The sequence below is a fragment of the Mirounga angustirostris genome, unplaced genomic scaffold (assembly GCF_029215605.1).
Source record: "Mirounga angustirostris isolate CCGP_5_RB_7025 unplaced genomic scaffold, mMirAng1.0.hap1 SCAF_9, whole genome shotgun sequence".
Classification (NCBI taxonomy): domain Eukaryota; kingdom Metazoa; phylum Chordata; class Mammalia; order Carnivora; family Phocidae; genus Mirounga; species Mirounga angustirostris.
Genome location: NW_026991717.1, coordinates 59,283,020 through 59,309,288, shown reverse-complemented (window position 1 = coordinate 59,309,288; position 26,269 = coordinate 59,283,020). Strand labels below are relative to the sequence as shown.

The following is a 26,269-nucleotide window of genomic DNA, read 5'->3' as shown; positions in this document are numbered from 1 at the left end:
AGAGGGAAGTTAAAATCTCCAACTATTATTGTGACTTTGCCTTTCAGTTCTGCCAGTTTTTCTCTTTACATATTTTGAAGTTCTCTTGTTAGGTGTATACACATTTGTAATGAATATAAATTGTTCTTGTTACCGCTGTGAAATGTCTCTCATTATCTGTAATATTTGCTTTGAGGTTTACTTTGCCTAATATTAATATAGCTACATAACTTTCCTAGCATTTTCATGATTATAGTTCTTTCCCTCCCATGTATAAATATACCCTGTGTATTTATATTTAAATTGACATGTTTAGTTTAGCTGGGTTTTTCTTATCCTGCCTTCATTTTGGCAAACTAGTTATCTTTTAGAATTTCATTCTGTCTCCTATATTGACTTTAAAAATTAACTTTTTGAGTTATAATTATGTACAACAAAACACACCTATTTAAAGTATATATTGTGGGCGCCTGGGTGGCTCAGTTGGTTAAGCGACTGCCTTCAGCTCAGGTCATGATCCTGGAGTCCCTGGATCGAGTCCCGCATCGGGCTCCCTGCTCAGCAGGGAGCCTGCTTCTGCCTCTGACCCTCCCCCCTCTCATGTGCTCTCTCTCTCTCATTCTCTCTGTCGCAAATAAATAAATAAATAAATAAATAAATAAATCTTAAAAAAAAAATAAAGTATATATTGTCACGAACTTTAACATATTTATACACTCATGCCCGAAAAGTACCCTTACAGTCTTTGCAGACAATTTCACAGCATCACCCTAGACAACCATCAATCTACTATTGTTGTAGATCACATAAATGTTTCTAGAGTCTCATATGATTGTACTCATACAGCATTTCTTGCATCTTTCACTCAGTATAAAGCTTTTGAACTCACTTTTGTTACTGCATGTATTCATTGCTTTATTCACCCCTCCGCCCAGAATTCTATTGTATGAGTATACTGCATGACATAATTTGTTTATCCATTTGGATTGAATATGTTTTTTGGCTATCATGAATAAAGGTGCTATGAATATCTGTGTTGAGTCCATGTGTGGACATATATTTAAGTTAAGGTTGGATAAATAACTAAGATTGGTATTGCTGGGTCATACAATAAATGCATGTTTATTTTTTTGTGGTAGCTTTATTGAGACATATAATTAGCAAACCATAAAACTCACCCATTTAAGGTATAAATTCAGTAGCTTTTAGTGTATGCACAGAGTTTTGCAACTGTTACCACAATCAATTTTACACCACTTAAATTATCTTCAGTGGCTGTCACCCATCAACTCTCCCTTCCTCCTTTGCCCTGAGCAACCAATAGTTGACTTTCTGTCTATAGATTTGCCTATTCTGAACATATCATATAAATGGAATTCTACAACATATAGTCTTTTAGGTCTGGCTTCTTTCATGTAGCATGTTTTCAATGTGCATTTCTGTTCTAACATGTAACATTTCATCATTCCTTCTTAATGTGAAGTAATATTCCATTGCGTGGATATACATACTCCATGTTATCAGTTGATGGGCATTTGGGTTTTTTCCACATTTTGGCTCTTACGAAAATGACTGCTGTGAACATTCACATACAAGGTTTTTTGTGGAAATCTATTTTCATTTATCTTGAGCATATACTGAGGAGAATTACAGGATGATACGATAATTCTGTTTAGCTTTTTAAGGAATTGAAGATTGTTTTCCAAAATGGTTGCACCATATGAAAGTCCCAGCAACAAAAGTTGAGGGTTCCAGTTTCTCCACATCCTCAACAATACTTATTTATTGTCTAAAAGTTTTAGCCATCTTGGTGAGTGTGAAATGGTATCAATATTATTGTGGTTCTGATAATACATTTTCCTAATGACCAGTGACATTGAGCGTCTTTTCATGAGCTTGTTGGTCATTGTAACTTCTTTGGAGAAATGTCTTAAATCCTTTGCCCATTTTAAATTGGGTTTTGGCTTTTTATAATTGAATTCTAAGGGTTCTCTTTTAGGTGCAAGTCCTTTATTTGATGTGTGATTTGTAGATTTTCTCTCCCATTCTTTCAGACCCCCTTGAAGCACAAAAGTTTTAAATTTTGACCAAGTTCAATTTATTTTTGGTTGTTGTTGCTTATATATTTTTGGTGTCATATCCAAGAAGCTATTGTCAGAATCAAGGTTTGATAAAGTTTTAGGCCTAAGTTTTCTCCAGTTTTTTCTTATAAGCTTCTAAGTTTTTTTCTTACAAGTTTTACTGTTGTAGTTCTTATTTTCAGCTCTTTCATCCATTTTGAATTAATTTTTGTAGGGGGTGTGAGGTAACGGTCCAACTGTATTTTTTTACATATTAATAATACCTATTGGTCCTAGCACCATTTGTTGAAAGACTGTTTAACTTTTAAGAAACTGCCCAGTTGTTTTCCAGACCGTACCATTTTACATTCCATCCAGCAATTCCAGTTGCCCACATCCCCAGCAATATCTGGTATTTTCAGTCTTTTTAATTTTAGTCTTTCTACAGGGGTGGGGTGGTTACCTCATTGTGTTTTTATTTTGCATTTCCCTGATGATTAATGAGGTTGATCATGTGCTTATTGACCATATAGGGATTTTCTTTTGTGAACTGACAGTTCAGATTTTTTCCCCATTTGTTGGGGGGTGACTTCTTAACTTTTTTCTTGTGATTTCATTAGTAATCCCTCTTAAGCGAGTGATTCTTAAACTTTTTGATCTCAGGCTCCTTTACCTTCTTAACACATTATTGGAAACCCTGAAGAACATTTGTTTATATGGATTATATCTATCAAAATATATCTCATTAGATATTAAAACTGAGGAATTTTGAAAATATTTAATCATAATTACAATTATAAACTCACTGAATGTTAATACAGATAACATTTTAACTATTTCCTAAAAACAAAAAGGAAATTAGCGGGAAGCATGACATTATTTATAATTTTGCAGATGTCTTTAATGATGGCTTCATACATAGTTTGTTATTACTGGAGCATTTAAAGAAAACCATACTCACATGTATTTGTTAAAGGGAGGAGTATTTTAATACTCTTTTTAAATTATTGTGATAGTCTAGTATACTATACCGAAACTTGACAAATATAGTTTCTTAGGTTCTTGTTCCAAGATGGAATTTGAAAGTGCTGCAGTGATCTTTTTGTTAGTCTGTCTTGCACCTGGAATGAATGATGTACTGTGTATGATTTTCTAACACTGTGCACTGGTTATTTAGAAGATACTGGTTCATTGAATTATATAGATCTTCGACATGTTGATATATTTAATTATTCAGTACTAAAAATCACATTTGTCAACATCCCCATTAATCTCAATAGAATATTTTATATTTATTTATTTATTCATTTATTTATTTATTTGAGAGAGTGTGTGAGCGAGCTGAGCAGGAGAAGGGAGAGGGAGGGGAAAGAATCTCATGGCTGAGTGCAGAGCCCAACGTGGGGTTCGATCTCATGACCCCGAGATTATGACCTGAGCCAAAACCAAGAGTCCGGTGCTCAATCGACTGAACCACCCAGGTGCCCTGCAACAGGATAGTTTTTAAGTACTAGTTTTAAGTCAAGCTCATGGTGCTGGGTCCAGCTTCTTTTTTAAAGATTTTATTTATTTATTTGACAGAGAGAGAGAGCGCCCAAGCAGGGGGAGCGACAGAGGGAGAGGGAGATTCATGTTCCCCACTGAGCAGGGAGCCTGATGCGGGTCTTGATCCCAGAGCCCAGAGATCATGACCTGAGCCCAAGGCAGCCACCCAACCGACTGAGCCACCCAGGCGCTCCTGGGTCCAACTTCTAAAATTACGATTTTTGCTTGAAAGCTCTCACATTTTATTGTTGGCAACAAAAAGTTTTTCTTGAAGTGATAAACTTGCTTTGTTCACTTTTCAGAAAATATCTACTTCAAGTAAAAATAGTTTTCCATTGGAAAAGTGATCTAACTCAGCTTATAATACCAGTCACTCAGATCCTTTTTCTTTTTCTTTTCTTTTTCCTTTCCTTCTTTCTTTCTTTTTTTTATTTTTCCTTAGGGAGTGAGGGGCAGAGGGAGAGGGGGAGAGAGAGACACTTAAGCAGGCTCTGTGCTCAGCACAAGCCCAAGGCGGGGCTCGATCTCATGACCCTGAGATCATGACCTGCAATCAAGAGTTGGATGCTTAATGGACTGAGCCACACAGGTGCTCCAGCTCAAATGCTTTTTCTCAAGACAAATGTGGAAGCACAAGTTTGCAGCAGTAGTGTTTTATTATACTAATCATCCCATCATACAGAATGTTAAGACATATTTAAGGGTTGAGATTTAATTAATTTTACAGCTTCGTCAGGAACATTCTTAAGTCATACTGGCTTTTTCCCCCCTGCTAGTGCATGGCAGTAAATAATACAGTGACTATTGGGTGTCATTGCCTTAATTTGTGCTAAGTGACAGTAGTTAGATGTATCATTGCTTTTGTATAGTTAGCACAAATATTCAGCACAAGTTATTTCAGGGTAAACTGAGATGCGGAAAAATTATTCACCGCTTGTGTTTGTTACCATTCACAGTAAAGAAGATCTTTGATGATTAGTTGATGCTAGTATCAGTCGAAACAGAAAGTCGGGGGCGCCTGGGGTGGCTCAGTCGTTAAGCCTCTGCCTTCGGCTCAGGTCGTGATCCCAGGGTCCTGGGATCGAGTCCCGCATTGGGCTCCCTGCTTGGCGGGAAGCCTGCTTCTCCCTCTCCCACTCCCCCTGCTTGTGTTCCTGCTCTCGCTATCTCTCTCTCTGTCAAATAAATAAATAAAATCTTAAAAAAAAAAAACAAAACAGAAAGTCGGCCATATCTGTAAGGCAGAAATACAATTCTATGGACCAGATATTAACTCATTTCCTATATTTGCAGATAAGTCTTCAATTCAGTGAGTAATTTTATCTTTGGGAAGTGGAAGAGCCTGTTTCTTTTATTGACTTTATGCAGCAGGCTTCCAGCAATATCTACTATGCAAGAGTTTATGTCTTTCAGATATTATGTACACTTTTTCAACCAATGCAATATGATAACTTACTCTTTAAGATAATCTCATTGGCTTTTTTAATTTTTAGTTTGAAAAGCTGTAACGATTTTTGGCTTTTAAAGAACTCATCATGTATACATTTAAATTCCTCTTTTTTAAATGCTGAATGAGTGTTATCAAATGATCGTACAACCAAATTGGCACCATAACTTTATTTGAATATGGTCTATTACATAAAGCCTGAGAAGACAACTTAATAGTATTTATGCAGCCAAAGGGAAAATAGCTTTATCATATTTTCATTTGTAATCTACAGTTTGATTCAGGTTCTTTGGAGTAGTGTTCCCCTTTTTGTGAGTCAGAGAATTTGGGTATGTCAGTTTCTTCCTCAGTGTGATGATTGATGGAACCACATATCGTCTGATCTCCCTTTTTTATTTTTATTTATTTTTAAAGATTTTATTTATTTGTCAGAGAGAGAGCACAAGCAGGGGGAGCAGCGGGCAGAGGGAGAAGCAGGCTCCCCACTAAGCAAGGATCCCGATGTGGGGCTCCATCCCAGGGCCCAGGGATCATGACCTGAGCTGAAGGCAGACACTTAACTGACTGAGCCACCCACGCATCCCTAATCTCCCTTTTTTAATTCAGTGATCCATTCTTAATTAAAGTTATAAATTTTCTTTTATCTAAAATATTACTAATAGTATTTCAAAATAGCTGTTTAGACATAATTTTAAAAATGAAATTTGATATTATTGCAAAGCAGTATATTAAGAGTACTCTTATATATTTCTACAAATGTATATATTAAAAACTTTAAGACTTCAAAATAATTTACTGGATCATAATGAGGCTACAGAGATTATAGCAAGTCTGACTGTTAAAGATAGCTGGTAAGAGCACAGTAGTACTGAACACCAAGAGCTTTTATATTTCCTCATATTTGCCTTAGTGGTGTTCATTCCTTACTGCAGGTTTAGGATCCCATCTGGTATTAATTATTCTATGCCTAAAGAACTTCACTTAGTATTTCTTGTGTAGATCAGCTGGGAATGAATTAAGTTTTCTGTCTCAGAATGACTTTAAAATGAACAATTTAAAAAAAAACTTGATATATTTCTTACCAATTTTCTTACAGTTTTATATGTATACATACTGAGTCTATAGTCATTACATACCATCTTTTAATCCTCATTTATCTTAGTTTTACAGGGTCTGCATATGTTTGGTATGTTTAATGCTTATCCTCAGTCCTCATGTCATTGTCTGCAGTCATTTTTGTTGTCTGAAGCTCATTTTCTAGTAGATGCCACAGGAAGCACTCATGGGAACAGTATTCTTGCACATTGGTAACAGTGCTCTTTAAGGTTGAAAATCCAGTTTTGCTGCATATAAAATAACTTGGCTAGGCTTTTCTCTTCTCGATTATTTTAACTGTTACTCCATTTTCTTCTGATATAAAAAGCATTGGGGTTGAAGTTTGATGATAATGTAATTTTTTTTTTTACTTTATGATTTTGCCTTGATCTCCAAAGGATTTCTTTTCTTCAAATTCTATGAAGTTTAAGATATATCCTCTTTATTTTCTGGGTTGATAGTTTTAGTTAGACATATCTTTTAATATAATTTAAAATCTTTTAAAGATTTATTTGAGAGAAAGAGAGAGATACAGAGAGAGAGTGAGCAGGAGGAAGAGGGAGACAGAATCTGAAGTGGACTTCATGCTGAGCATAGAGCTTGCTTGATGCAGGGCTTAATCTCACAACCGTGAGATCCTGACCTGAGCCAAAACCAAGAGTCGGACACTCAACCGATTGAGCCACCCAGGTGCCCCTAAAATCTTTTCTTTGAGGAAAATTTTCTAATATTCATTCTTTTGCCATGCTTTTGATTTGGTTTCCTTCTTCAGGGACTACTATTTTCTGTTAGATCTTTGTGTATCTTCACTATTTGTAACATTTTGATGTCTTTTAAAATTCCTCCCCCCCCCCCCATTTTATCTTCTGTTTCTTTTAAAAGGTATAATCTATTGTTTACTCAATTTTATGTCCATTCTTGTTCAGTCTTTATTTCTGATATGATTTTTTTGTTATTTCTAATTATTTTGTTCTGTCGTTATGATCTGAATTTTTCTAACTTGTATGTCTCATACCATTTTCTTAATAAGTCTTGTGTTTTGAAATAGGTTATAATTTTGATCTATTCTATATGCATATTTTTCTAACATGCATTCTTTATCTGTAGAGATATTATTTTACTCCTTGTATATTTTATTATAATAATTTTGTGTGGATTTAACATCTATACTTGTTGCTCAGTTTTGTATGAGATTAGTTTTTCTGAATATTTAGAAGGTTGTGTGGTTTAGGGTATCTTTTCTAACTCTTTTTGTTGTTTTTGTGTAATGTTAAAAAAATACAGTGATTGCTTTTTGAGTTTTCCTGTCTCTTTATTACTACTCGATATTTATCTGAAACTTCACTTTACTTTCCTTCTTTTTTTTTCCTTTTGTGTTTTTAAGTAGGCTCCACGTCCAGTGTGGAGTCCAGTGCGGGGCTTGAATTCACCACCTTGAGGTCAAGACCGAACCAAGATCAAGAGTCAGATGCTTAACCAACTGAACTACCCAGGCGCCCTCTTTTCTTCTTTTCTTTTGTGCCTTAGTTACTCAGTTTTGATTCCATTCCCAGCAGTTTCCCCTTAGTGTGTAGGCTTATTCTAGAAGAGAGCCATAGTTGGTCATTTCCAAGAGTTCATAGGAGCTGTTATTTCATTCTCACCATGGACCCCTTTGCTGTTAGATTGGACAGCAACTCTCCTCTCATAAAATTGATCTGCCATGCTTTCTATTGAATACCTACCTACCTTTTAGCTATTTCGGGCTTCTCTTGTTCTCAGGTGTATCATACACCTTGTTGATCCCCTTGCTTTCTTCTGCACTACTGCATGTGAGCACTCAGGTGCTGTGGCTGTTGATTTGTCCTCATCTGCTTGGAATTTAGGGGAAACAGAACCTTGTCTCCTGCTTTTGTTGTGAATTCGCTGTTGGGTTTTTTTTTGCCGCATTAGGTCTCTGTGTTTCCCTTGGGATTCAGAGACATAAGAACACTACCTTCCCAAGATTTTCCCCTAAAAGTTTATTTTAGGGACAACTTTGAAAAATATAAATTCCAGAGAAGAAATTGCAGGGTTAATAAATTTATTAAAGCATCCTATACAGTAATGTAGGAATCTTGTTTTTCCTAAGTTCTTTTAAAAATCATGCCATATTCATAAAGTCTCCAAATTATATAGTTGAATGTTCAAGAAAGACTAGGATTGGGTGATGAATTGTCTTTCAGAATTAGAGCATCATTAGACATCTGAATGCATTATTCTGAAGAATAGGATTTTATTGTCAATGACTGCAGAGCTTTAACCTTGATATTAATAGCTTCCTCTTCCTACTTAGAGATGTAAGCTAAAATATTTTACTTTATGTGTGTATTTACATACTTTATGTATTTTTTAAAAGATTTACTTATTTTAGAGCGAGAGTGCGAGCAGGGAGAGGGGCAGAGGAAAAGAGTGATTCCTTGAGCAGACTCCCCTCTGAGCGCAGAGCCTGACACCACGGGGCTCCATCCTAGGACTATGAGATCATGACCTGAGTTGAAATCAGGAGTTGGAGGCTTAAGTGACTGAGCCACCCAGGCGCCCCAAATATTATACGTGTTTTTAAATGACCGCAGTACAGTCTGTTCTGCTACAGTAAATATGTAATTCCACAACATCAATTAGCTTATAGACTCTTGATAAATAGGGGAATAGCGTCAGTATAACATGGGTAGTGCATTGCCTTATACATGACTTTTTCCTAAACTAGACAAGGGGATCCTGAATAAAGGGAGTTGAATTTTTTTTTAAGATTTATTTATTTATTTGAGAGAGAGCGAGCAGAGGAGCACAAGCATGGAGGGAAGGGGAGGGGCAGAGGGAGAGAGAGGTTTTTTGTTTTTTTTTTTAAGATTTTATTTATTTATTTGACGGAGAGAGACACATAAGCAGGGGGAGTGGGAGAGGGAGAAGCAGGCTTCCCGCTGAGCAGGGAGCCCGATGCGGGGCTCGATCCCAGGACCCTGGGATCATGACCTGAGCCGAAGGCAGACGCTTAATGACTGAGCCACCCAGGCGCTCCGAGAGAGTCTTTTAAGCAGACTCCATGCTGAACAGGCTCAGCTTGGTCTCAACGACCCTGAGATCACAATCTGAGCTAAAACCAAGAGTTGGACATTTAACCCACTGTGCCATCTAGGTGCCCCAGGGAGTTGAATTTTGTATTTCATCAGGAAAGTAAAACACTTAAAATTCAGCTGCTACAGAAACAAAAGCACCCCCTCCCAAACACACACACACAGAGGTTTTAATTAGAAGTGGTAATTAGCAGCGGCAGGGAAGGGGGGTTCTCTCCTAGAGAAGTACACTCTAGCAGGGACTTTTCTCATGTGGCAGTCTGCATTTCCTTTTGTGTCCATCTTAGCCCTACTGTCTTAAAGCTCCACTTCTCAGTTCCCATAAGCCCTTGTTTCTCTTTCTCTGTTTTTATTACCTTTTATTAAGCCCTGAGGTAGCATTTCAGCTGCTGTTAGCTGCCTCACTGGGGTGTCCAAGTTATCTCTGGAGGTGTCCCAATCATTGTTTTTGTTAGTGCTATGGTTACAGAGTTAACGGGGCATTGACTGATCTGTCTTGTATACCTCTCTGTACCCTCCTGGACCGATTATTTTTTCCTTAAGCCTTGTTGTTTTTAGTGTTGCAGAATGCAGGATTTTCAGGAATGTAAGTATTTGTGTTAGAGCAGATGTACTAAGAGACTTCTTCAAGAAGTTGCTGGAGCTTAGTGTTGTTGGCTTTGTGGCATTATTTCTGTTCTTGAAGGACTTTATAAGAGAGTTCTGTTTTCTGGCAATGGAGATCAATGTTTGGAATATGAGGCTTACTAGTCATTTTAAAATGCAGGGGAATGATAAATAGTAAATGTTTGAAGAATTTTGTTGTGGATCACTGAAGCGTTCTTTTGTGCTGTAATGACATTGTTCTAACAGAGATATCTAAAATTAGAGAAACTACTGAGTAAAAGTAAAATTCTATATGGTATGATATGGAATGATGTATTTTGATATTATCTTTGTTTTGTTTTTGCTCCAAGTAGGGAATTATTGTTTAGGAAAGTTTAGCTTTTTAATAATCTTTAATATCTTTTTTTTCCTTCCAAGATTTTATTTAAATCCAAGTTAGTTAACATGTAGTGTAGTATTGGTTTCAGGAGTAGAATTGATCCAAATAGGGAATTGTAATTGTGGCCATTTAGAATACCAAGGTTTGTTTTAGAAATAATAAAATGATATTCAACCTTTAGAAAATGTACAGCAGCATCTTATTTGCTCTGGTATAAAAGCATTGGATACAAATATTCAGTACAAGTAAAGGAGTTATTCCTGTTGAATAAGAATAGTGATTATACATACAAATTATATTTAATATAGATTTAAAAATCTAATCCTTACCAAAAGATACTAAGTAGTCTCATTAAAACAGCAAGGAATTGGGGCACTGGGCTTCCTCAGTTGGTAGAGCATGCGATTCTTCATCTCGGGGTTGTGAGTTAGGGTCCCACATTGGGTATAAAGATTACTAAAAAACAAACAAGAAAACCAAGGAATTATATGCCAGTATTACAGTAATGTAAGAAAACCATTCATGTAGTAGATGACTCTAGAAGAATTTTACAAATGAGAAAAATAGATGTACAAATGAAAAATCAGTATACTCCGAGAGTATACTTGGTGTATAGTCTTTTAGTCAATACTGCAAAAACAGTGTAAACTGCTGATGTGGATTTGCCCCATATAAAAGGAAATGAATAGAGAGCTTTATTAGGGAGTAGACTCCTTGGTGTTAATTTGGGCATTTAAAGAATTGAGGTTGGCATTGGGGTGTGGCATTAGCAGGCCCTGTTATTTTTGGTAATATGTGATATGCCAGCAAATTCCAGTGGGGTTCTGTCTCTTACTTGGAGTGCTCAAGGAAACAACCACTGTTCTTTCAGACAAGTCTTTAAGAATATGGGAGGGTGCCTGGGTGGCTCAGTTGGTTAAGCGACTGCCTTCGGCTCAGGTCATGATCCTGGAGTCCCTGGATCGAGTCCTGCATCGGGCTCCCTGCTCGGCAGGGAGCCTGCTTCTGCCTCTGACCCTCCCCCCTCTCATGTGCTCTCTCTCTCTCATTCTCTCTGTCTCAAATAAATAAATAAATAAAAATCTTAAAAAAAAAAAAAAAGAATATGGGAAAATTGGTGAAAACTCAGAGGATATTGTACAATTGAGTATTTCAGTAGCACAGTTTATTTTTTTAAATTCTTTTTAAAAAACATTTATTTATTTGAGGGAGAGAGAGAGCACAAGACGGGGGAGGGCCAGAGGGAGAAGCAGACTCCCCACTGAGCAGGGAGCCCGATGTGGGACATGATCCTGGGACTCTAGGATCATGACCTGAGCCAAAGGCAGATGCTTAACCGACTGAGCCACCCAGGCGCCCAGCACAGACAGTTTAATGGACCCTGGGGAAAGGATCTGAATTGTGAGGATGCTGTAGTTATATTTGTGTATTATAAGTGCATTAATAATAAACCTCTTACAACATTGTCAAATTTTTCCTTTGTTTTTAAGCACTGTTGGATATTATGTAATTCTATTTTGTTTCTCCTGGATGTGAAAAATGGAAAATATATTACACATATTGTATCTGTTTTTACAAATTGAGGTATAATTGATATACAGCATTGTATTAGTTTTAGTGTAAAATATGATTTGATATTTATATATACGTGTTGTAAAATGATCATCATAATAAGCCTAGCTAACATCCATTACCATAGTTAGAACTTTTTTTTGTGATGAGAAGTTTTAAAATCTACTCTCTTACCAACTTTCAGATATGCAGTACTGTATTAACTGTAGTTGCCATGTTGTGCATTACATTTCCATGACTTACTTATTTTAGAACTAAAATTTGTACCTTTTGACTCCCTTCACCCATTTTGCCAAGCCCCCATCCCCCACCTCTGGCAACCACCAGTCTGTTCTCTGTGTCTTTGAGCAGAGTCTTTTTTTCATTTGTTATTTAGATTCCACATAAAAGTGAGGTCATACAGTATTTTAACTATCTTCACTTAGCACATCCATGTTGTCCGTCCATGTTGTCACAAGTGGCAAGATTTCATTCTTTTTAATGGCTGAATAATACTCCAGTGTGTGTTTGTGTGTGTGTGTGTGTATCCCCCATACAGTCTATCCATTCATCAACAGATGAACACTTAAGTTGTGTCTGTTGGCTATTGTAAATAATGCTGCAGTGAACATGGGGGTACATATCATATTTTGTAAGTGTAATCTGTAAGACAGAATGCCTATGCTCAATGCATGTTTTTTTCCTCATATCTTAAGGAAGAGAGAGAAAATCCTTCGAAACGGAGTAGGATTGAACGTGATATAGATAATAATTTGATCACATCAACACCAAGAGCAGGAGAAAAGCCTAACAAACAGTTATCTCGAGTAAGACGGAAAAGTCAAGTAAATGGAGGTTTGTTAATATTTAGATATTGTTCTATTAGGTGTAAGCAGAGATCTCACCTGTCATGTTTATTTTCTGTTTTTAAAAACTGACTCTGCAGTTTTTCCCTTATTTTTGTAATATTCTTTGTATTAAGTATTAGTAGCATGAAATAAAAATTTATCTAATACTGATCTACTTTGCTGAGTTAAAATAAGTAAAGGCAGAGCAACTAGCTTTATACTGTTTATCATAAAAATGTATATGGAACATTTTTGACCTCTAATAAACTCTGTTCTTAAAGCAGTAATAACTGTGGCTTAATTTATTGAAATATGTACAAAGAATTTGTTTCTGGATCATGGAATTTCAGAGCTCAGAGAGGGCTTGTATCACTTGGGACAGTGGTTCTTAACTAGGGGTGGTTTTGTCCCCAGGGGACATTTGTTAATATCTGGAGACCCTTTTGGTTGTCACAACCTGTTGGGGGGTTACTACTCATATCTAACAGGTAGAGGTTAGGGATGCTGCTAAACATCCTACAATGTACAGGACATCCTCCTTCAATAAAGAATTATCCAGCCCAAAAATCAATAGTGCTGCTGTTGATAAACCTTGTTCTAGGTCAATATGTTAAAATATTGCTGGGAAGCTCCTCAAAGTCAAAAAGAAAATCAAGAAGGACAAGCAGAGAAAGCTATAAAAACCAACAGTGTAGAGCATGGATTACTGCATTTAACCATTGCTGTTTTAAACACAACAGCAAGAATAATTTCTTACCTCTTTCCCCCCAACTCAGTGTTGTATCTCTATTGTTAGAATTGACTACTAGGGAAAAAGAAACAAAAGACCTATCGCAAAGAAGGAAAGAATGTGGTAGATATCAAGTAAAGTTGTGGAAGGTCAAGGATGATTAATCAGAACACATTTGTTTGAATTTGTTTTTACTGTATCATTTCTAAAAACCCATGAAAATTTTTTTATTCATAAGAAACTAAAAAAACAAAAGACAAAAAAACCTGTTTGTTCTTCTTAATCACTCTGAAATGATGCCTGAATATACATAAGTAATTGACACTGCTATACACAGTCTTCTGCTTCAGTAGATCTATGTTGCCTCTATTTATTTAGCTGTTATTCATTACTAATAGATTGGTTTTGTGAAGTAGGCAGTCTCCCAAAATGTAAATAAGGGCAGGATCTTGCATTTATGTTTTTGATGTTGTAATTTGCTTTACTTACAAAGAGTTTATTTCATTTTCTGTTACACTGGATTTTGAAGCCTTTCAGTCTATATACTTCTAGATGTAAACATAAAATCATTTGATTTACAATTTATTTACCTCAGGATATTTTTAAGTAATCAGTTTTTTTAACAGTAAATGTTAATCAGTTTTTATGAAGTATCTTGAAGCAAAAAATTATTTTCATAATGAATTGTTTAAAACATTTCTTAAAGTCATGTTTTCTAGATTGCAACTTTTTTCTTGTTTCTTTCTTAGAAGCTGGTAGTTATGAAATGACAAATCAACATGTAAAACAAAATGGAAAATTAGAAGATAATCCTTCCTCTGGCAGTCCTCCAAGGACTACATTGTTGGGGACCATATTTTCTCCTGTCTTCAACTTTTTTTCACCAGCAAATAAAAATGGTAAGTATAAACTATTACCCATAATTTGGGTTTAAAAAATTAATAGTTCCCCGAGTTTTTTAAAAGATCTGTTTGATTTTACTGGCATATTTTGTCAGCATCTTATGTTTGTTTTCAGCCTCATTAAAAACACAGCTCCTGAAGAAAAAGAAAAAGAAAAAAAAAATACACAGCTCCTAAAAGTTTGTGGTTTTTGTGTTTTGTTTTTTGGGGTTTTTTTGTTTTTAGTGGCTGAAATAAATTTAGGTCATGTTTAATTCTGTTGAAGTACATGAACTCCACTTTCACTATCTGAAAAGCTAAATGATAAACTTTGGGCTGGAGGGAAAGTAATTTCTTTTATGCTGGAATGACTTCTGTAATCCTTAGTGTGTACAGGAGAGAATCCAGAAATATTTTTGGTATTCTAGATCAATAAAGTAGAATTTTTAAAATATTTTAAGTGAGCTGAAACTAGGTCATTTTTTGTAACACATTTTTATCATTTGTTTTTTAAAGATTTTATTTATTTATTTGACAGAGAGAGTGAGAGCAGGAACACAAGTAGGGGGAGTGGGAGAGGGAGAAGCAGACTCCTGCTGAGCAGGGAGCCCGATGTAGGGCTTGATCCCAGGACCCCGGGATCATGACCTGAGCCGAAGGCAGACGCTTAACGACTGAGCCACCCAGGCACCCCCATTTTTATCATTTGTAACACATTTTATTTATCATTCATCATTTATCATCAAAGACCCCCTAGGGATCTTTAATTTGGATAATTAGTAACTACTCTAATGCAAATGAATTGAAGGTTTTCATTATATAATGCCTTTGCAAAAGAATCAAACTTGGATTGTTTCCCCAAAATTTTTTTTTAAAGATTTTATTTATTTATTTGGCAGAGAGAGAGAGAGAGATAGTGAGAGCCAGAACACAAGCAGGGGGAGTGGGAGAGGGAGAAAGTAGGCTTCCTGCCGAGCAGGGAGCCTGATGTGGGACTTGATCCCAGGACCCTGGGATCATGACCTGAGCCAAAGGCAGACGCTTAATGATTGAGCCACCCAGGCGCCTCCAACATTTTTTTTTAAAGATTTTATTTGAGAGAGCGCTCGCACCCTAGGAGAGGGAGAGAAAGAGAATCCCAAGCAGACTCTGTGCTGAGTATGAAACCCAATGTGGGGCTCAACCCTATAACCCTGAGATCATGACCCAAGCCTAAACCAAGAGGTGGATGCCCAGTGGACTGAGCTACCCAGGTGTCCTGCCCAACATACATTTTTTTTAAAGATTTAGCTAGTGTTGGGGTGCCTCAGTGGCTCAGTCATTAAGCATCTGCCTTCAGCTCAGGTCATGGTTCCAGGGTCCTGGGATCGAGCCCCGCGTTGGGCTCTCTGCTCCGTGGGAAGCCTGCTTCTCCCTCTCCCACTCCCCCTGCTTGTGTTTCCTCTCTTGCTGTGTCTCTCTCTCTGTCAAATAAATAAAATCTTAAAAAAAAAATTTAGCTAGTGTCCTGTCTTTTTTGATGATTAATTCTTAATTTCATAAATGATAATTTAGTCTCGATTATGTGAGGGCAAGAGTTCATGTCTTTATTTTTGCATCTACCATGTTGTTTGATATAGTACAGGGCACATGGAAAGTAGCCATTAAATGCTTGTTGCCTGATTATTTAAATTCTAGTTTGAATTATGTTTCTGGATGATAATACAATTTTTATTTTTTTATTTTTTTATTTTTTATTTATTTTTTTTTTTTAAAGATTTTATTTATTTATTCATGAGAGATAGAGAGAGAGAGAGGCAGAGGCAGAGGGAGAGGCAGGCTCCCTGCGGAGCAGGGAGCCCGATGCGGGACTCGATCCCAGGACCCCGGGATCATGATCTGAGCCGAAGGCAGACGCTTAACCGACTGAGCCACCCAGGCGTCCCGATAATACAATTTTTAAAAGACAGAATGGTGCACTATAAAATCTAAGTGCTCTGGGGGCTAAAAATAATGCATATTGGCACATGAAAGGACTTGTGAAGTCCTGTAGTAGAAATAAAACAACAAACTACCTTTAACTTTGTTTAACCCCGTATTTCCTAGGCATATTTGACCCCAAGAACCCTTTTCTGTGGAACATCTATGAACATCTTGTAAAACTAGTGCCCCTTAGAACATCTTTGGAAATAGCTGGTGTGGTGGAAAAGAATGGGCATTGGAATTAGAGAAGCTTATTTTAAAATTGCCACTCTTTAACTATGTTACCTAGGCCCAGTTCTTTAAATTGAGCCTCTTAACCTGTGAGAGAAGATAATTATACTTAAGTATGGGACAGGGGTGATTTGAAGATTTCAATTCATTCAGTTCAATATTTGCCATGTCCCAGCCATTGTACTAGGCCCTGGAGATTCAAGGATGATTAACACATGGTCCCTGCCCTCAAGGAGCTTGCTTTTTTACAAGAGGGAGAGAGATCCATAAATAGGTATAATAAATTTTTATAAGTGCATTGATAAGAGGTATGGGGCAGTGGGGTGTTCAAAGAATGGAATGGTTCTGTATTCTTGGTGGCATCTAACAATAGTCTTCATAGAAAAGCTGAATCTTGAAAGGTGGTAAAGGGCATTTCAGGTAGAATGAGCAGCACGAGCAAAGGCATTGTGTGTTTGAGAAACAAATTAGTTTATTGCAGATGGAGCACTGGATGTGAGGAGTGCATAGGATGGGTTAAGATAGAGTTATAAAGTTGGCAAATTAAAGCTAACATGGTAAGATAATTGAATTTTAATTTTATCCTTAGTGGAGGATGATTGAAAGGTTTTGAATTGGTGAGTAGTATGAACAGATTTGTGTTTTCTAAAAAGCTCTTTGGCAGTAGTGTGTTGGCTACATTCTAAAAAGGTTGGATGTGGGGAAAACAATTAGACTTATAGTCCATGTGAGACTTCATGCAACCTTAATGGTGACACTAGAGAAAAGAAGGGTCAGAGGTATAGAATGGAGATGAAAGATTGGAGATGAAAGAGACAAGAGATTAAGAGGACACAAGGTTATTTTTTCAAGAGCAAGAAGTTATGTTTCGGGAGATAGATAATTGAATTTAATTTGGGCCATGCTGAGTTTGAGATGCCATGAAACAACCAAATAAAATGTCTGGTAGCCATTTGTCCTTCTGGTGTGGTGTGGAGCTTAGAAATATGGGTTTAAGCAATAGTCTATTGTATTATCAGCTTATAGGTATTAGTTAAAACTAGTGGAGTAAATGGTGTATATGGTTCAGTGACCTAAGATCTTGGGGGAATAAATGTTTGGACAGAAGTTGATGTTTCATAGTTACAACTTTTTCTTTGAGGGAGGTGATGGTGCCATGTGCTGAGATTCCTGGTGGCAGGGATTGAAGAGAACAGTGAAGGTTTAGAATGTTTGCTTTTGGGTATAATTTAAAAGAAACACACACACACCAGTAAGCCTGTAAGTTACATTGATTCAAGAGGGATTTCTGTGATGGATGACAGTGGAAAGACAAGGGAACAAGGACCTTGAAGCTGCTGGCTTGAGAGTGGTTTAAGTGATATACTATGAAATCTAGGTGAGAAGGGTGGGGAAGGAGCCATTGAGGGATTGTTTAGAATGAAAGAGACTGACTTTTATCAAACATGAAGATCACATGTAATAGGAATATGAGATAGATAGATAATTAAAAGATTAGGAGGTTATGGTAGGGGATTGATATATTTGAACTTTAGTTTTCAGAGATAAACCTTTTCTTAGTGTGAATGTCCAGGTTATGATCATGATTGTTGCTTAAGAAAGCAGTATGAATGAAGAAGGAGCTAAAGAGGGCAAAACCTTTGAGGATTAGTCTTAGGATGAGTCATTGACATCACCTCTAGGAGGTGTTTAATAGACCTTTAAATTGGTAGCTAGGTGTTAAATTCCTCTGGTTGAGAGAGGATGCTGGCAGCAGTTGGTATATGTCAGCGGTGGGGATAAGTGAAGAATTATATAGCTAGGTGACATCAGTCTCAAAGGAACAGGCATTTTTTTGCAAATTCAGTGGAAAACCATTGATCTGGTAGCAGCAATGGAAATAAATGAATTCTGATACAGTTAGTATATTGAATGTGGAAGAATAAAGAGCTTTGTGGGAAATGTCAGGAAAAGATGTTTTTTGGAAAGGGGTTAGTTACATTTAAAGCTATGACAGAGAAGGAACATTCTGTGAGAAAGTTGAGAGTATGGGAGGTTGATTTTGTTGTTGAAAATGACATTTGGAGGATTCCATAAAGAAATAGAGTTGGGTTTATCTCATAGTGGAAGAAGAATTGGGCAACAGGATCATCTAGGTGGTGGCTGAGTATGATTAGGAAACTAACTTCAGTCTTTGTTACTGAGGTGGAATCTTGTTAGGAAATTGTTCTTGTGTCTCTGAATAAAAATGTTATGATTAGGGGAACAGTTAGCTCATTCTTGCATAACTGCCTCTGGTTTAAAAATTACAACTGCCTACAGTGGCTAGGATGCTTAGTACTGGAAGGATCAGGAGCTGTTCAATGGAAATAAATAATGGAAATGATAATGGAAAAAATATATATATAATGCCTAGCTCATAGTAGGCATTTAATAAATGATATTTGCTTTATAGAAAAGTTCTATAGTCAACAATACTGTATTGTATACTTCAAAGTTGCAAAGAGACTAGATAGATTTTCTCACCACAGAAAAATGGTAATGATGTGGCAGGATAGAGGTGTTAGCCTAATGCTAGGTTGGTAATCATAATGCAATATATAAATGTATTAAATCAACACATACACCTGAAACTTATACAAGATTATATTGTCAGTTATGTATCAAAAATTTTTAAAAATTCTAAATTATGACTGTGGTTTCACTATAAATAGGTGTTTCTAAACTATTTGAACACTCTTAAGAAAATTTTGTTCACCAGTATCACTCTAGCTTATAATAGTCTTTATTACTGATTATTTGAAATGTCTAGAAAAGACTCACTAAACTGGTATCCTCAGCTCTGTTTCTGTTGCATTTAGTTTTTCCAAGTATTTATGAGTTTTTCATTATTTAATTTCACTTTTATTAAAATATATTTCACAAGGGCACCTGGGGGGGCTCAGTCGTTAAGCATCTGCCTTTGGCTCAGGTCATGATCCTGGGGTCCTGGGATCAAGCCCCGCATTGGGCTCCCTGCTCAGCGGGAAGCCTGCTTCTCCCTCTCCCCCTACTTGTGTTCCCTCTCTTGCTGTCTCTCTCTCTGTCAAATAAATGAATAAAATCTTAAAAAAAAATAAAATAAAATATATTTCACATTATGTAAATTTAAGGGTAAACAAGTTGATTTGATACATTTATATATTGTAATATGATTGCCATGTAACAGTAATTAGCACCTCTATCACATTACATAATTATCTTTTCATTTTAGTGGTTAGAACAATTAAGTTCTATTCTTTTAGCAAGTTTGATGATTATAATACAATATTTGTCTATATTCACTCTACGGCGCATTAGGTCTCTAGGGCTTATGTTTGCTTGCTATAAGTTTGTACCCTTAAAAACATCTATGCCTCTTCCCCCACCTCCTTTTGAGTTTTTAAATGATGGTTGTGAGCATACTGAATCTTGATTATAGGAACATCAGGATCCGATTCCCCAGGACAGGCTGTGGAAGCGGAAGAGATAGTAAAACAACTTGATATGGAACAGGTGGATGAGATCACTACCAGTACTACTACGTCAACGAATGGAGCAGCTTACTCAAATCAAGCAGTTCAAGTGAGGCCATCGATAAATAATGGTTTAGAAGAAGCAGAAGAAACAGTTAATCGTGATATCCCACCCCTTACAGGTGAAGAAAATTCCTTTTCTTAATGCATCTTCATGAATAATGTATAAAAATGCAGGATTTCTTTTTTTCTTTAATAGAGCAAATGCGTAAGTTTTTCTTTCTTGAACATAAAACAATTAAAATTGGAAATAAAACTTTCTCCCCCAAATCTGGTCATTTTGAAACTGAATTTTTTAAAAGGCTGTTTTGACAGAGCATTAGTCATCTTACAGTTTATTTGTACTAATCTGACTACTTAGAAATTTAACACAAATAGGGGCGCCTGGGTGGCTTAGTCGGTTAAGCGACTGCCTTCGGTTCAGGTCATGATCCTGGAGTCCCGGGATCGAGTCCCGCATTGGGCTCCCTGCTCAGCGGGGAGCCTGCTTCTCCCTCTGACCCTCCTCCCTCTCATGCTCTCTCTCTATCATTCTCTCTCTCTCTCAATAAATAAATAAAAATCTTTAAAAAAAAAAAAAAAGAAATTTAACACAAATAGCAAAACATATGCTCATGTTCAGGAACACACTTATTATAATTGCACTAGTATCAGACCCTTCGGTCTGAAGTTCCCACCTAAAGGCAGCCTTATACCTTCAGATTTGTTGCATATATAGATGACATCCCCCCAAAAGAAGCTTCTTTTCCCTGATCTTTCCCTGCATCCAAACTTTGCAGCCTAATTCTGGATCCTTATAAAGGCCTACCATAATTGTTGGGTCCCTGAGCCAGTTGTCATGGAAATGTAGAACATATGAGATCAGAATTTATTACCTCTGAGGGTTGTGGTATACAGATGTATAAAGCTAAAAGATGAAACTGTTCCATCATGCTTAAAAGCAGAAATAAAATTGAGGATGGTCATCTTTTCCCAGAGGGACAAGATCTTGGGCTTTTATTTTAGATTTGTCTTTTTATTTCCTATAATGCCATGCATTTGAGAGACCCTAGCACATATGTATTGGTTCAGAAACGTAGTTTGGCATAAGGAAGTAGAATGATGTTCTTCCCTTGAATATAAGGGGAAACTTGAAAAAATATAATCAAAACGGTAGAAAACATTTAAAGAAAAAATGCTACAATTATGAAACTTCTATATAGGGCAACCCAGTAATACCAATATGAAGAGAAAAAGCGACATAACAAAGATTTATTTTAAATTGGTCAAATAAAAGATGAACTTCTGTAGTGTTAAACTTAAGATCTATAATGTTAAATTATAATGTTATATTTTTTTAAAGATTTTACTTATTTATTTGATAGAACACAAGCAGGGGTAGTAGCTGGCAGAGGGAGAAGCAGACTCTTTACTGAGCAGGGAACCCAATGCGGGACTCGATCCCAGGATCCTGGGATCATGACCTGAGCTGAAGGCAGACGCTTAACCGACTGAGCCACGCAGGCGCCCTATAATGTTATATTTTAAGAATAATACTGAATCTGTCAAATCAACATGGATTATGTACATAGTTCATTCTTGGGCAGATAAGATTTGCAAAGGAATCTACTCTTCACCTGTCATTTTATGCTCATTCCTTGCCAGTGTTTGGGCGTATAGACTAAGTCCAGGGCTTTGGACCTCTTGTTTGATGTTTGTTCTGTATTTTTGTGCTGCTGTATAATCCTCTGTATTTATTTTTTTTCTGACAACTGTGAAGATGGAGAAGGGATTTCTATAGCATTAGTGGTTTCTGGGGGGTGGGGAGTAAAATTTACTCCAGTTGTCTCATTCATTCATTTATTTCCTTAACTTTTATTGAACACCTATTTTCTGTGATGGACGTTATTTATAAAGATGAATAAGATAAATGCTCCTTGACCCTGAAGAGTACATTATCTAATTGATGAGCCAGGTAATCACAAAAATTACTGTACAGTGTGGTGAGTGCTATTAGAAATAAATGTGCAGAATGATGAGGTGGCACATTGCATTCACTCTGCATCATGAGAGGATAGAAGTAAAATTTTTGCTGATCTTAAAAGATGAGTATGAGTGACAAAGGTTATTACTTTTCCTTAAGTTCAAGAACCTAGCCAAAGAGAACAAGAAGGAAGGAGGATGGCTCTGTCATTTACTTAGCTTTGTGACTTTAGACAGCTTACTTAAGCTCTCTGAGATGACTCTCTGACCTTTAAAAGGGAAATAATTCAGGGTTATGAAAGCTAAATGGGATGAAATAAGAAAAATGCTTAGCATGAAGGCACTCACATACTGCTTCCTTTCCCCCTTTCTCTGAAGTTAATAGGAATTTGAAACAAGTAGTTAGAAGATATATTTTTCCATTACCCCTTGTGCTAATGAACTGTTATTGGCATGAAATTACAGATGGACAAAAATTATGTTTTACCTCTGTTGTCATTCACTTAATATACATACTGTGTTACAAGGTAATACATACATAAAGAATTATTACATGATAGGGGCGCCTGGGTGGCTTAGTCGGTTAAGTGTCCGACTCTTGGTTTAGGCTCAGGTCATGATCTCAGGGTCATGAGATGGAGCCCCATGTCAGGCTCTACGCTCATTGCAGAGTCTGCTTGAGATTCTCTCCCTTTTCTTCTCCCTCCCTCTTTGCCTCTTTCCCCACTCATGCATGCACTCAGTCTCTGTCTCTCTAAAATAAATAAAATCATTTTTAAAAGAATTAATACATGGTAATAGCAAGAAATATTTGTTTTTTTTCCTTTGACTATTATCCACCAATATTCCATTCCTATAGACAGATTATAGCAGTTTTAGTGAGTTCCACTGTCTTAGTCCTTTTGGGCTGCAATAACAAATTACCACAGACTAGGTGGCATATACACAGCAGAAATTTATTTCTCATGGTTTAGGAGGTTGGGAAATCCAAGATCAAAGCACCAAGCAGATTCATTACCTGTTGAGAGCCTGCTTTCTGGTTCATAAACAATTATTTTCTCATGCACCCTTACATGGCAGAAGCTATGTGAACTGTCTGGAGGCTCTTTTATAAGGGCACTAATCCCATTCATGAGGGCTCCACCCTCATGACCTGATGACCTCATGACATCCTAAAGTCTCCACCTCTAAATACCATTTTGTGGGGACACAAACATTCAGTCTCTGGCATCCATCTTGAACTTTTAGCTCTGAGACATTACCTCTAACTTAGAATTTTACCTTTTGTCCTTTCCTTGAATTTAAGTTATAATTATTGTCTTAGAAAATTCCCAGCATAATTTCTTTTTTTTTTTTAAGTTTTTTGTTTATTTAAGTAATCTCTGCACCCAACATGGGGCTTGAACTCCTGACCCTGAGATCCAGAGTCACATGCTCTTCCGACTAAGCCAGCCAGGCTCCCCTCCCAGCATTATTTCTAATGCTCTATCATTTGATAGAATTTTAGCTTAAATGTAGGATGGACCATTTGTCATGGAATAGAGAATTACTTCATGATTATTTTTAGGTTGCTTGTAAATTAGAAGTAAAATAAGGCCTCTTCTAAAGCAATGGTTTCTATATAAAGCAGCATTTTTTAACTTTTTAAAAGATTTTAGACAGCCTCGAGATTCCTGTAAAAATGTACATACAACATTTTTTCATAAGTCTTCAGGGGGTTTCATGAACCTCTTAAAGAGTGTTCGTAGATCTCAGGTTAAAAACTACCTCTCAGTCTAAGGTCAGCACAGATATATATTGACTGCTTGTATATGTATGTACAAGGTACTTTGCAAAGTGTCACTGCTTACAAGAGCCCTGTGAAATTTTTATGTTTATACATATAACACCATGCAGTTAGAAATTGAAATTTCATGGAGTGTATGATTCTGGTAATAAGTAGTAAATTTTCTCTTTGCTGTGAGGGATTTTAATTCTGCCAGCCATGATCTAGCTTGCTATTTTATCTATAATGGCAGTTTTTTTCCTTTGGATCTGGAGTTAGATCTGTGTACTAATAAATTTGCTATGCAATACTGTTTGTAAGTTATTTCTGTCATTTCTTGAACCTAAAATACACAGGGCTTCAGGAAAATCTTATATAAAAACGGTAAAAATGTATACTTCATAGTGAGTAAAAGTAACATTTTGTTTTTCATTTTATTAAATAGCACCAGTAACTCCAGATAGTGGTTATTCATCAACTCACGCAGAGGCTACCTATGAAGAAGACTGGGAAGTATTTGACCCGTGAGTTTTTTGTTTTTTTGTTTTCCTTTCCCTCTTGGAGCAGAACGAAAGACATGTGTGGAGGGGTGGCTGAATGGTATATTGGAAAGAACATGTAACTTGTAGGTTACTGAAATATTTTATATTTTCAGTTTTATTTACATTTCATAGGTTTGGTTTACTAGATTAAAAGTGTGTTATTTAATTAAAGATTTAAATATGAGCTGAATTTAGTAATATGTCTTATATTTATAAAATGTAGAAATGTTGAGATTTTCTTAAAATTTGATTTGTAGGTATTATTTCATCAAACATGTTCCACCACTGACAGAAGAACAACTAAATAGGAAACCTGCTCTTCCATTGAAAACAAGAAGCACACCAGAATTCTCCCTAGTTTTAGACCTGGTAAGTATATTGTATGTACAGGTAGAGAAAATAAAGGAGTTAAATTTCTTTTTAAAAAACTCTAGCCCAAAATACCTGAGAGGATAAAAGTGAACGTAAAAAGTCTTACATATTTACTAAACACATCTTAGATATTCTGAAATGTTTTTATTTGAAGCATAGTCCAATGCCAAGGTCCTCAGTTTGATTGGTATCAGGTACTCTTTGAAAATAAATTAGGCTTTCATTTTTGTATTTAAATTAGTTCTTTCCCCCATATTTCTGAGATCCTTGCAATTTTTTTTTTGTAATTTCCTGATAAATTCTATTTCATTTCATGCGTAGATTATGCCTTTTGGGGGGGCGGTGTCAGGATTATATTTCCTTGAAGAACCAAATATTATTTGGGTCCCAATGAATTAACCTTATGCAAGATTATAGCCCTTTTTCTCTTCTTATTTTTGTGCAGTATCTAATACCAATAACTTTATTAATAGACTCCCAAAAACATGATCTCTTAATGCTAATAAAACCTTTAATATGCTCTCTTGATGTGTTAAAAATTTATGTTTTAGGGTACCAGAAGTGCTTTGAGAACTGAACACCTACCTATTATATAATATTGGGAAGCATTTTATTATTTAGCCTTTGTTACTCGTATCCTGTAATTGGAAATGTGGTTTATTTCTCATAAAATTTTTTTCTTGAGGAAAAGTTTATTATTTTAAATCTTAACTAGCATGTATAGTTCTTTTTTGAGAGTTCAGCACCTTAGCCTTTGTCTAGCTAGGTCTCCAGAGATCCTAAGTATTAGGTATTTATTAGAGGATAAGTAGCAAGAGAAAAATTTTGAAACTGATCATGAGTAGTGTAGATTTGATGTGCAAGTTAGTGGAGAAACTGAAAAAGAGATTTTGCTAGATTTTTGTGTTAGGAGTTGATGTGGTCATGATAGCAAGCTTGACCATACAATTTTTAATGCAATGTGGAGGCAAACAGAAAAGATAGGATTTGGCTGAGCATAAATGAGTAATTTTATAGAAATAAATGAAGAATGATCAAAATTTAGATAGTCTATAGATGAAGAAGTAGCAGAATTAGTTATGATTCAGTTGAAGGAAAGAGGGTACCTTTTTTTAGATGCTAAGACAATACCTTGAAATGTGTAGACTGATATGCTATTAAAAGAAAATGAGGCATATCTAGAGTATTTTTTGCTCTTTGCCTCCCCAGAGTTAACTTTAGGTTAAAAGAAACACTCCAGCTAATAAGATGTGGAATCACAAGGTATGAACATTTGTGTTTCATTTTAATTCATTGTAAATGCATTGGAAAATTTTGGGGTTAGTCATTGGCAGCTTTTTTTTTTAAAAAGTGTTTTATCACTTACTACAAATAGAACTGTTTTTTAATCATTCAGTATTTAAGAAATATAAATATTTGCACATATCTTAGATGGAATGATCCTCACCTTCTTATCCTCTTAAAAAACAGGGTTTGGTAATCAAAAATGACAAGTCTTCATTGACTGCTAATTGAGTTAAATGTTTTTGTCTGAAACATATTCAACAGATACTAAGGCATCCATTTTACAAAATAAAAAACTTCATAAAACTTTAAAGGATAAGGAGCTATGTGAATAGAATATATGTATTCTTAAAAATAATTAGATTCTAAACTTCCATTTGCTAATTGTTAAATAAAAGGAGC

General features: G+C 36.0%; 1 protein-coding gene and 1 long non-coding RNA gene across 6 annotated transcripts in view; one reads left to right on the top strand and one right to left on the bottom strand.

The window, feature by feature from the left end:
- Positions 1-26,269, bottom strand: part of LOC123861266 (uncharacterized) — a 73,655-nt gene that overhangs the window by 16,988 nt on the left and 30,398 nt on the right. For all 3 annotated transcript variants that reach the window (XR_010405027.1, XR_006795004.3, XR_010405028.1), the window contains one exon: positions 10,536-10,662. This is a non-coding gene — a long non-coding RNA (uncharacterized LOC123861266). The remainder of the gene's footprint in view (positions 1-10,535; positions 10,663-26,269) is intronic.
- Positions 1-26,269, top strand: part of CTDSPL2 (CTD small phosphatase like 2) — an 80,203-nt gene that overhangs the window by 32,293 nt on the left and 21,641 nt on the right. For 2 of the 3 annotated variants that reach the window (XM_045900175.3, XM_045900173.3), the window contains exons 3-7: positions 12,474-12,612; positions 14,085-14,234; positions 19,849-20,064; positions 24,115-24,193; positions 24,469-24,580. In XM_045900175.3, coding sequence (XP_045756131.1) covers positions 12,474-12,612; positions 14,085-14,234; positions 19,849-20,064; positions 24,115-24,193; positions 24,469-24,580 — 696 coding nt within the window. The remainder of the gene's footprint in view (positions 1-12,473; positions 12,613-14,084; positions 14,235-19,848; positions 20,065-24,114; positions 24,194-24,468; positions 24,581-26,269) is intronic. The other variant, XM_045900176.3, reaches the window with a different exon arrangement.